General features: G+C 39.5%; 2 protein-coding genes across 2 annotated transcripts; both read right to left on the bottom strand.

Annotated features, from left to right (window-relative positions):
* Window positions 1–526: 526 nt before the first annotated feature.
* Window positions 527–1,630, bottom strand: LOC142624863 (uncharacterized). Its single transcript, XM_075798596.1, has 2 exons — window positions 1,403–1,630; window positions 527–961 (listed from the first exon to the last, which is right to left on the bottom strand). Exons 1-2 carry the CDS (start codon window positions 1,628–1,630, stop codon window positions 527–529), a joined length of 663 nt encoding a protein of 220 aa, XP_075654711.1.
* Window positions 1,631–6,183: 4,553 nt separating this feature from the next.
* LOC142626117 (uncharacterized) lies at window positions 6,184–10,378 on the bottom strand. The gene is made up of 2 exons (XM_075799904.1): window positions 7,868–10,378; window positions 6,184–6,703 (listed from the first exon to the last, which is right to left on the bottom strand). The coding sequence occupies exons 1-2, from the start codon at window positions 10,317–10,319 to the stop codon at window positions 6,333–6,335; spliced, it is 2,823 nt and encodes a 940-aa protein (XP_075656019.1). The 5' UTR covers window positions 10,320–10,378; the 3' UTR covers window positions 6,184–6,332.
* Window positions 10,379–12,010: the final 1,632 nt, after the last annotated feature.

Here is a 12,010-nt window from a genome sequence, read left to right as displayed (position 1 = left end):
GCTTGCATCCTCTTAGGGATCTTGATGACCTTCTTGCTTCGTCAGTAACTTACATCCGTCTAGGCGGAATTTTGTTACTCAGTTGTCTTTGGAGTTTTGTCGTGACTTACACCCTTTTTGGGCTCTTGTCACTCTTTTATCTTCGTCAGTAACTTACATCCGTTTAGGCGGAATCTTGTTACTTAGCCATTTTTGAATTTCGTTGTGACTTACACCCTTTTAGGGATCTTATCACTCTTTTGGCTTTGTCAGTAACATACATCCGTCTAGGCGAAATCTTGTTACTTTGCCATTTTTGGGCATTATAAAACCTGCACTTATTAAAACAGTTGGCCGAATAATTCTTTTTATTGCTTTCAAGAATAAGTACAATCGTCTATTACATCTATTGGTGGTATTTCTTCAAGTGCTCAACATTCCATGTTCGTGGGAGTCTTTGTCCGTCTAGGGTCTCTAGGTGGTAGCTGCTTTGCCTGGAATAATGGACGACCCGGTAGGGACCTTCCCATATGGGGCCGAGCTTTCCTTAGGTAGAGTCTCCGGTTGCTGGTGTGAACTTACGTAAGACAAGGTCTCCTATGTCAAATCGTTTGAGCTTCACTCTTTTGTTATAGTATTCGGCCATCTTCTGCTGGTACTTCATCATCTTCTCAGAGGCTTTCTCTCTGACTTCATCTAGACAATCCAGGTTGACTCGCAACTGGTCGTCATTACTCTCCTCGGGGAACATTTCTCGTCTCATGCTGGTTATTCCCACCTCAACCAGGATTACTACCTCAGTGCCATAGGTGAGTCTAAAAGGGGTCTCTCCTATTGGGGTTCTCGTTGTAGTTCTTGCTGTAGTCCTGTAAGCCCACAATACATTGGGCAACTCTTGAGGCCAGGTGCCCTTCGCATCATCTAACTTGGCCTTGATAATCCTGAGCAGTGTCCTATTCGTCACCTTTGTCTGTCCATTTGCCTGTGGATGTCCCGAGGATGAGAACTGGTTCTTGATCCCCAAGCCTAAACAAAAGTCTCTAAAGCTCTAACTATCGAACTGCTGCCCATTATCTGATATGATTGTTCGTGAAATCCCGAACCTGCAAATAATGTTCTTCCAAACGAAGTTCTAGATTCTAGCCTAAGTGATGGTTGCTAGTGCTTTTTCTTCGACCCACTTTGTGAAATAATCAATGGCGACTAGTAGAAATTTTACCTGTCCTTTACCTTAGGGTAATGGGCCGATGATGTCGATCCCCCATCGTGCAAAAGGCCAGGGGGAAGATATTGTCGTCAATCTCTCTGTTGGAAGGCGTTGAACATTACCGAATCTTTGCCACTTGTTGCACTTCTTGACCAAATCCTTTGCATCTTCCTGCATTGTAGGCTAGAAATAACCTGTTCTAATAACTTTACTTACCAGTAATCTGGGGCCTGCGTGGTCTCCATAACTTCCTTCATGGATCTCCTTCAAAATATATTTGGCTTCTTCTTCATCCACGCATTTCAAGTATGGCATGGAAAAACCTCTTTTGTACAAAGCGTCATTCAGGATCGTGAATCTGGCTGCTCTCTTCCTGAACTTCCTAGCCTTTTCGATGTCTTGAGGGAGGTGCCCATCCTGAAGGAAGGATATGATTGGTGTCATCCAGCTACTTGTGCTCTGGATTGCAAATGTAGGGATCTCCTTAATGCTGGGGTGTTTCTAGATTTCCAGCATCAATTCTGCATTTGCTGCTCCTTCTTCCGACGATGCCATCTTTTCGACTTCGTCCGCTAGGATGTTCTGGCTTCTCGGAATTTGTGCAAACTCAACTTTATCAAATTCCTGAATCAAATGCTTCGTCATCTTGAGGTATTTCTGCATTCTTTTCTCCTTTGCTTCATATTCTTCCTTGATCCGCCTAACCACCAGTTTTAAAATCACTCTGGACTAATAGGTTTTTAGCTCCGAGTGCTTTTCCAAGCCTTAATCTCGTCAGTATTCCTTCGTATTCGGCCTCGTTATTGGTGGCCGAGAATTTCAGTTGAACTCCATACTTGAGTACTTCTCCGTCAGGGATGCTTATGACAATCCCTACTCCCCCCTTCTTCTGGGCTGACGAACCGTCGGTATATACTGTCCACCGTTCTGCTTCTTCAGTGAGGTTGTCCTCGTTTAGGAGAGTGAATTTGGCAATGAAGTATGCCAAAGCTTGTGCTTTAATGGCTATCTTGGGCTGGTATCTAATGTCGAACTGACTAAGTTCAATTGCCCACTAGATCATTCTCCCTGCTGCTTCGGGCTTGTTCATGGACTTCTTGATGGATTGGTCTGTCATTACCAGGATGGGGTTCGCTTGAAAGTACAGTCGCAATTTGTGCGAGGCTACTATCAATGCGAATGCAATCTTCTAGATCCTCGGGTATTTGGCCTCTGCACCTTGGAAAGCTTGACTGACATAGTAAACTGGGAGTTGCATCTTGCCCTTTTCTTGAATCAGGGCCACGGTCACGGCCGTGGCTGATATTGCCAGATATAAATATAAATCTTCCCCTTCCTTGGATGGACTCAAAAGGGATGGATTTCTCAGGTAACGTTTTAGTTCTTGAAACGCTGCCCCGCACTTGTCCGTCCTAATGAAAGCCTGCTTCAACGTCTTGAAGAAGGGTAAGCATTTGTCCATTGCTTTTGAGACGAATCTATTGAGTGCCGCAATCCTTCCTGTGAGCTTTTGGACTTCCTTGATGGTCTTGGGTGATGTCATGTTGAGTATAGCCTGTACTTTCTCCGAGTTTGCTTCTATTCTTCTTTGAGACACCATGAATCCCAAGAACTTCCCTACGACTACACCGAAGACGCACTTGCTGGGGTTTAACTTCATCTGGTATTCTCTGAGGGTGGCAAATGTCTCCTTCAGGTCGTCAAGATGTGCCAGTTCTTCCTTACTTTTGACAAGCATGTCATCCACATACACCTCCATGTTCCTGCCAGTCTGCTTACTGAACATCTTGTTCATTAACCTCTGATAGGTTGCTCCCGCGTTCTTTAGCCCAAAAGGCATCTCCTTATAGCAATAAAGCCCTTGACTTGTGACAAAAGCAGTATTTTCTTGATCTTCTTTAGCCATTTTTATCTGGTTGTACTCTGAGAAAGCATCCATGAACGTCAATAACTTATGCCTGGCTATAGAGTCCACTAGCTGGTTTATCCTTGGCGGTGGGAAACTGTCTTTTGGGCAAGTTTTTTTCAGGTCTGTGAAATCCACACACATTCTCCACTTCCCATTTGCTTTCTTCACCAATACGACGTTGGCAAGCCAATCAGGATAGTAAACCTTCTAAATAAAGCCTGCTACCAACAGTTTGTTAACCTCGTCTGTGATTGCCTGGTTTCGTTCGAGGGCGAAAACTCGTCGTCTTTGTTGGACAGGTTTTTTCTCGAGATCCACATTCAGTTTATGCTGGATGACTCTTGGGGATATACCGGGCATGTCCTTGTGACTCCATGCGAAGACATCTAGGTTCTCTCTGAGGAATTGGACGAGCTTTGTCCTCATCTAGGGACTTAAGGTCATCTCTATCCTTATCGTCCTAGCTACTTCTCCTTCAACCAGTTCCACTGTTTCCAAGGTTTCCACTTTATCTTCTTCTTTCTCCTCGATCGTCCATGTATGGTTCTCTTTTGCAGCCAGCACGGCCTGGTAGTATTCCTTAGCTGGGACCTGATCTCCTTTCACCTGACCAACGCCGTTCTTAGTTGGGAATATCTTTAGGCAATAGGTGGACGTGGCTGCCTTCCATCGGTTAAGTGTAGGCCTTCCAATGATCACATTGTAAGACAAGGGGCAGTCTACCACCAAGAAGTCTAATTGATGGATCAACTACCTCAGATAGGTCCCTATTGTTACTATCAATGTCACTATGCCTTTGGGATATACTCTGTCTCCACTAAAACTAACGAGAGGGGAGTCAAATGGACGCAGCCTTCCTAGATCTAACCTTAGCTGTTGAAAAGCAGGAAGGTAAATGATATTTGCAGAGCTACCATTGTCTACAAGGATCCTTTTGGTGTTGAATCCTTCTATCGTGAGCATTATCACTAAGGGATTGTTATGAGGCTGCTTCACTCCCCTTGCATCATCCTCGTTGAAGGACATGTCTTGATTTGTCCGTCTCTACTTAAATGGGGGTATCCTATGGACGCTATTCACCTGCCTCTGATATGCTTTCCTAAGAGATCTGAACGACCCTCCTGTGAATGGCCCCCTGTGATCGTCTTTATCTATCCAATCACGTTCTGTGGAGGGTGAGATGTGTTATCTTCGTCTTTAGGTGAGGGCTCGCGCTGGTTTTTGTTACCATCCCTGAATCTGCTAGATTCCCCTTTCTTCATATATTTTTGTAGTTTTCCTTTTGGTATCAACTCCTTTATCTGCTCTTTTAGATCTTGGCAATCTTCTGTGTAATGACTATGATCCTTGTGAAACCGGCAGTACTTCTTCTTATCTCGGACACTAGGGGACGAATGCAACAATCTTGGCGATTTGAGGTAATGCTCATCCTTAATATGCGTCAATATTTTGTCAGCAGGCATAATTAGAGGGGTGAATTTTACCGTTTGAGGAGTTTTTTCGTCCTTCCATCTATCTACGTCATTGTTTCGACGACCTGGACGTTCCCTTTTTTGTCCCCTACGATCATCTTCTCTCCTTCCCTCTTTTCCTGGCTTTTCTTCATCCCTTATAGTTGCTAATGCATCTTCAACATTCATATACTTTTACGCCTTCAGGAGCATTTCTGCCATTGTCTTAGGTGGATTCTTTGCAAGAGAAACCAAAAATTCTCTAGACTTCAACCCTACTTTAAAGGTTGTTAACTGTACTTTGTTGTCAACGTCGTCTACCTCCAAGGTTTCTTGGGTAAAGCGTTTCAGGACTGCAAGGTTTCTTTCTCCCTTGTCGAATAGTGAGTAGATGGTCCGCTAGCCTCTTAGGACATTGTCCCCCAACGAAGTGGCGTAGAAAGGCGCTACTTAACTGTTCAAAACTGTCGATGGACAAAATGGGCAACTTCGTGAACCACTCCCTTACAGTTCTTTTAAGGGTTGTAGGGAAGGAACGACACAATATTTCGTCAAGAGGCTGTTGGAGGCCTAATGTCGTCTTGAAAGTGTTAAGGTGGTCCTGGGGGTTCTTAAGCCCGTCAAACAACTCAAGCTAACGCAACCAAAATTTCGATGGTATTGGGCGTTCCAAGACCGCTGCAGTGAAGGGAGAGTCTATTGCCCTGACCATTCTATCCAAGCTTCGGTCTGTTTTCTCCTTAATAGCATTTCTCAGCTCGTCCATCTCCTTCCTCATCTCTCGAAAGAGATCAAAGTTCTGCTCGTCTGGAGTAGTGGGCCTTCGGCGGTCACTTCTTTCATGGCTATCTCCCTCATCCTCCTGGCCGTCTTTAGACCGATTCTCCTCCTGTTGAAGTCGTAGCCTCATTTCCTAATTCTGGCTGGTGAGCTCTTCAACAATGGCCGCAAGAGTTTGGACTTGCTAGGCTAAGGTTGTTGAATCTTGGCTAGACTCTATCTAAATATTGAAGTTGGTAGAAACTACGTTTTCGAATATGAGTACGAAAATGTCATTTCCCACAGACTGCGCCAAACTGATGAAGTGCAGATTCGTCAGTCCAAGTAAAAGCATCCAGATGGAATTGAGCCTCCTCTCCTGCTGGTATGGAGACGATAAGGAAGCTTCTTTAGGGTGGTCACCGGTGTGGTGTCTGCCACAACGTCTCCGATGCCAAAGTTAGTACAAAAAAGATCTAAGAAAAAGTAGAACCAAAGAAAAAGAATCAGTCTTTCTGTGTGTGTTTTTTTGTGTACCTTCTGCTTGTGCGTATGAGGGCTTTATATATGTTTCTACAGCCCTTAGCCGTTGTGGCAGTTATTGTGCCTTTAATGCCTCTTTTGGTAACGCCTCATTATTAATGATGTGAGCTTTAATGGGCTCCTAATGGTCCGTATAGCTATCCTTGTAACTGTCCGAGGCATTTATTTAGACTGCATTGAATGACTTCTTTTCATTCGTTAGTAATGGGGCTTATATCGTCAATGGCACCTAGTTGCTTCGTCTGTCAATGCTACTTCGTTGGTTTGGATGACTTCGTCCAGATAAGTTGAGTTCATCAATCCCATCAGATATGGATCAAATAAACTCATTCTGGTTTTATTAGAGAAATTCTCAATTCTGCATTTAGACTAATACAGCTTGCCAATAAACATAATACAGTAAAACAAGATAAATAGTTTACTAGAAGGGACTATATGTGAAGAAGTAGGGGAACGACAATGGGAACACAAACAAAAAAAGCTATTAGACAATTGAGCCTCCGAGAACAACTACTTCTCCTAATGTGATCGTGAATAATGTATTTGGCAAATGTGGTTTTTGAGTTGAAAGCTCTTGAGAAACTTGTTGCATTGTTGGGCGAGATTGGGGAATAGTGTGCAAGCAAGAAATTGTAACCTTTGCAATGGAGAGCACTTCCCTTGCAACTCGATTTATTGGAAGTGAAAGGCGTTGGTCCAACATATCCTTCAATAGCATATCACAGGTTGTAAAGGCTGATGATGAGAGAGATGAGATCAGATCTCCAGGATGCTTTCCCATGATTATTTCTAAAGCCAACCCTCCGAAGCTAAAAACATCACACTTCTCATTAATTTCCATTGTGTAGGCAAGCTCTGCAAGGGAAGATAATTGATCGAGGTTATAGCAACACCATTATTAGCAATAAAATCTAAACACTACTTGAATTTGGCCAATGCATAAGAAATTTGTAAAATATATCAATTTTATTGGTATCATATGATTGGAACTTGGATCCATTCATAGGACTTGTGCATTGAACAAAATCTTTAGCTATATGAATTGGCTGAAACAGAGGGGGACATGTGCTAGTTTCTCGTTTAATTTTATTATCTACAGAATCAAAAGTATGCTATACTACATGTTACATATGATATACTACTACATTTACGACTATCAACTTAAAAACTGACTTCACCTCAGTAAAAAAAAAAACTTAAAAACTGACTTTGCACTTTTTAGTCCTTTTTAGAACGATACATAATAGGTGGTTAGTCTGCGACCTGATAACTTGTCTATTATGAGGTAAAAATGTAGCAAAATTTGTATTATGTGACAATTAAGCATATCTTAGTAGTATTTAAAGGTTTACAACCAGAAAAAAATAACCTTGCGAGTGGCTACATATTCTTCTATATGAATTTATTTCTACTATGGACCCAATCATGGTATAAATAATAATTAATCTTAAACTAACTTTAAACTAACCCTACGGTTTTAACAAGGTTAAATTGCTTCCTCAATATGTACATAGACCTAGGTATGAACTTTAATACGTAATAAAAGGAAAATAGCTGAAGATCCTAGAGTAGCTGCCTCAGATTTGCTAAAATTGCATAAGGCCTAAAATTTAGCCAATAAAACTTAAAAACGTCCTCATCAGGTTATGAACCTGTGTTTTCCTCAACCAAAAAAATAAGGTTATGAACCCGGGTGACAATAAGATATTGCTTTAGTGCTGGTCCAAATTTAGGAAGAACTGTAGCTTATGCATTTTATTATTTTATTCAATTTTTGGTTGGTAATTATTGTGAGTGGAGAGAGAGAAATGATAAAAAAAATTAAAAAGTTAATATTTTAATAAAATATAGTATAGAATAGATAATCAGTTATAGGTGTTTTGAATATTTAGTAATTGGACATAGGTTGTATAACTATGAAATTTGGTTGTTTGGTGTCCATGTGGGCCACAATAGATGTTCTTCTAACTTAAGCTTATAAAACTGATTACACTATAGAAAACAACAAAGAAAACTAACCTGGAGCCATGTATCCATAGGTGCCTGCAAGTGACGTCCAATTGGATGAATCAGGCTTCAAAAGTCTAGCAGTGCCAAAGTCAGAGATGTGAGCCTCATATTCTAGATCCAATAGAACATTCTTACTTGAAATATCACGATGAATTATAGGAGGTGAGCAATCATGGTGCATATAAGATAAAGCATTCGCTACACCTTTTACGACATTGGCTCTCTTAATCCAATCAAATTTTTTTGCTCCCTCCTCACTGTTTAATAACTTTACCAAGCTTCCACCTTCCAAAAAATCATAAACCAAAAGAGAGTGTTTTGGATGCGAACAGAAACCGTACAACTTTACAATGTTACGATGTCTTATTTCTGTTAAGGCATGAATCTCACTCATGAAGGCTTTTTGATTGGATATCTCACCATCAGGTAGTGGGTGAAGTTTCTTCACAGCAACAACTTGGCTTGCTTGCAACTCAGCTTTGTAAACACTTCCATAACTTCCCACTCCAATGCAATATTTGGAATCAAATTCTTCTGTCGCTTCAATAATGTTTTCATACACCATTTTCCCATCATAACTCCATATTGCAAAAAGATTATGGTTTTGTGCTTCTATTGGCTTGTCTTCTATCTTCCTCACTTTTCGGCAAAGAATAAGTGAAACTGCTACAATGATACATATAATAAATAGTGTGCCCAAAAGAGAGGGTAAAATTACAACCAAAAATCGGTTGCTCCTCTCTAGTGGACGATTAGGAATCGTTTTTGGACAAGCCTTCAAACCAGTAACATTACCACACAAGCCTTTGTTATTTTGCAGTGCTACAATTGGAGCGTTGTGGAAGGCTTTGATGTTAGGAATAGGACCCTCTAACTCATTGTAGGATATATCAATGGATGTCAAGCTGGCACTATCATCGAACGAGGATGGGATAGAACCAGAGAGGTTATTGTGAGAGAGATTCAATGTTTCCAACATTTTCATGCCTCCAAGCTGTTGTGGTATCCCTCCTACCAGCAAATTCTGACTAACATCAAGACTATGAAGAGACTGCATGCTTCCTATAGTAGAAGGAATACTTCCATTGAGTATATTTCTACTCAAATTTATGAACAATAATCTTGAGCACTCTCCAAGTTCTTTTGGGATTGAGCCACTGAGATTATTTACTGCCAAGCTAAAATGTGTTAGATAAAATAGCCTTCCTATTTCTGAAGGAATGGTACCTGAAAGTTGGTTATCATTCAAAAGAATTTTGAGCAATGACTTCAAGCGCCCCAATTCCTTTGGAATCTTCCCAATTAGACGATTTGAAGAGAGGTCAAGGACACCTAGCATGGTTGCCTCGCCAAGTTCAAGTGGTATCTTGCCAGAAATCTTGTTGTTGGAGATTTTTAGGCTTGTCAACTTGTGACACTGCCCCCACTTTGATGAAAGTTCACCATATAGATTATTACCACTCAAATCGATATAATTCAAGTTTGGATAGATGTTGAAATCTTCAGCTATATCTCCTGTCAATTGGTTTTCTTCAAGCCTAACCCGTTTGAGTCTAGTGCAATTTTTCAAGCTTTTGGGGATTGGACCTCTAAAGTGGTTATTGAAGGCAACAAAGGTAACAAGTGTTCCAGTTTGGCATATCCGTGGAGGCAAATGGCCTGTAAAATTGTTTTCAGCTAGTTGCAACATTATCAAACTAGTAAGATTATTCATTTCGAGTGGAACAGAACCACTTAGTTTGTTCAGGGACAAAGATAAAGTGGTAAGCTTGGTCAATTTTCCAATTGTGGTCGGAATTGAACCACTTAGTTTGTTCAGGGACAAAGATAAAGCGGTAAGCTTGGTCAAATTTCCAATTGTGGTTGGAATTGATCCAGAAAGTTTGTTTAGAGAAAGTGTAAGATCAGACAATTCAGCCAAATTTCCTATGGAAGCAGGGATTGGACCAATGAGTCTATTACTTTGTAATTGAACTACCCACAGATGTTTAAGCAATCCTAATTCCTCAGGTATGGAACCAGAAAGACTGTTGGAATAAAGGTAAAGTTGTTGTAACTCGCTCAAGTTTCCAATTGAAGAGGGAATTGGACCAATGAGAAAATTATTTGACAAATCAAGTTGATTGAGAGATCTCATCATTCCAACTTCTTGAGGTATAGAACCAGAAAAGTTGTTATTTAAAAGGAGTAGCATGATTAATTTGCCCATCATTCCAATTTCCCGAGGAATAGATCCCGAAAGTTCATTGTTTTGAAGGTTCATAGTGGATAAATTGCCCATCTTTCCTATTTCGGGGGGAATAGATCCCGAAAGTTTATTGTATTTAAGGTCCATATAGGATAAATTGCTCAAGTTTCCCATAGAAGCTGGGATGGGGCCTTTGAGATTATGTTCATCTAAAGCAAGCTGAATTAGATCTTTCAATAATCCTATTTCTTTAGGGATGGAACCATTGAGCATATTAGTGGAAAACAAAAAAATTTGAAGACTTGTTATTTGGAGTATCTCGGGTGGAATTCTTCCCGAGATATTATTGCGAGTCAGATGAAGAAACAAGAGTTTGGAGAGGTTAGCAATGCTGGGAGTAATGGTGCCAGAAAGATTATTGTGAGACAAGTCAAGATGGGTCAGATTGGAAAGGTTGAAAATACTGTCCGGAATGGTTCCATAAAACGAGTTTTTTGATAGATCAATAGTAAGGAGGTTGGGTAAGGATGAGAAATTAAGGTTGTAAAGCGTACCTTTCAAACCAAAACTGGAAAGGTTTAGGCGAGTGACACCCAATTCCAAGTCATCGCAAGTAATTCCAACCCAATTAATGCATGGGCGGTCTCCAACCCACGAAGACAGGAGAGATTTGTTTTGGTTGTCAAGACTGGCTTTCCAGTTTAGAAGAGCTTCTGCTTCCTTATAAAATGCTGTACCTACTTCAGCTGTAGCATCCACAGAAGAAGTTGTGGAGGAAGCAAAAGTAGCAAAATGGAGAAAGGAAACCAACAAAACTACAAGGCTACAGAACAAGACTCTGAATGCCATGACTTTGGTGGTAGCTGTTTGTGTTTGGGAATGTTGCTTACCGCTTCTTAATCGGTCCAGAAAGCTTGTTTATATGCGGGAATATTGCATGAATTGGTTTATGAAGAATATGACTACGGTAGTGAGCAATTTATAGATAGAATTAATTCAGAAAACCAAACCTTACGCCAAGTTGTGCTATGTAGCATTTTCTTTTCGTTTCTTTTCTTTTTTCTAAAAAAGAAAAGCATTTTCCTTTTTTTTAATAAAAAAATAAAAAGAAAAAGAAAAAGAAGAGGACTTGCTGCCGTTCTTCGCAGGTTGATGTAACTCAAATTGTCCCTATCATTCTTTAAACTCCTTTGTGGATTCTTCAAATCTAGATGTTAACCGTTTCTATCATTTTATTTAAATTTTTTATTTTTTTTGTTAATTTAAATTTACAACTAAGTTGTTGGAAATTAAAAATTATTTTTATAATTTCATTTATTTTTCATCTAAAAAGTACATATTTCTTGTTAATCTAGTAATTATGAAAACAACATCCTTGTAAACATGCATTGTGTTTGACTGGTTAATCCAATTGAATCAAATTATTTGAGAAAATCTAGAGTTTTATCAAAATCTCAACCTTTATTTTGAGTTGTGGTGAGTCCCAATATAATTTTACTACTAATGCCCATGTACGTATGAGACACAGCTTATTTAAAAATTATAAGTAAAAAATTGAAACTTTTTTAATCATTAGTGAAACACATGACAAAAAAAACATTAATTTGATCAAATATAACACATACATATATATATTAAGCCACTCAGTGTAAACTCGATGTATAGTGTGTAAATTTTATTATATTAAAACATTAAATTATGGTATATAATCAAAATAATTAAAATAAATATTAAATTTGTTTCGAGTTAATGAAACTTTTGTTAATAATATTTTAATTGAAATTGAATTTTAAATTTTTTGGAATTTAGTAATAACATTTATTTATAGTAACATTTTGGTAATAAAATTTAACCAATCGTAAACCATATTAATAATTAACTAGATTGTAACATTTGCTAATGTGCTTAAACATTCAATAATAATGATAATGATATGCTCTTACCTGGTAAGTGAAGTGGTCACC

The sequence above is a fragment of the Castanea sativa genome, chromosome 2 (genome assembly GCF_040712315.1).
Source record: "Castanea sativa cultivar Marrone di Chiusa Pesio chromosome 2, ASM4071231v1".
Classification (NCBI taxonomy): Eukaryota; Viridiplantae; Streptophyta; class Magnoliopsida; order Fagales; family Fagaceae; genus Castanea; species Castanea sativa.
The sequence above is the reverse complement of the archived record's forward strand: the minus strand, read 5'-3'. Positions and strand labels throughout refer to the sequence as shown.

Excerpts from the sequence above, each read along its gene's own strand:
- LOC142626117 (XM_075799904.1), bottom strand. The coding sequence starts at position 10,319 with ATGCTCAATGGTTCCATCCCTAAAGAAATAGGATTATTGAAAGATCTA. Across the intron at positions 6,704-7,867 it reads CTATGGATACATGGCTCCAG|AGCTTGCCTACACAATGGAA; the intron begins GTTAGTTTTCTT and ends CTTCCCTTGCAG.
- LOC142624863 (XM_075798596.1), bottom strand. The coding sequence starts at position 1,630 with ATGACACCAATCATATCCTTCCTTCAGGATGGGCACCTCCCTCAAGAC. Across the intron at positions 962-1,402 it reads ACGCAGGCCCCAGATTACTG|GCAAATGGACAGACAAAGGT; the intron begins GTAAGTAAAGTT and ends GGACATCCACAG.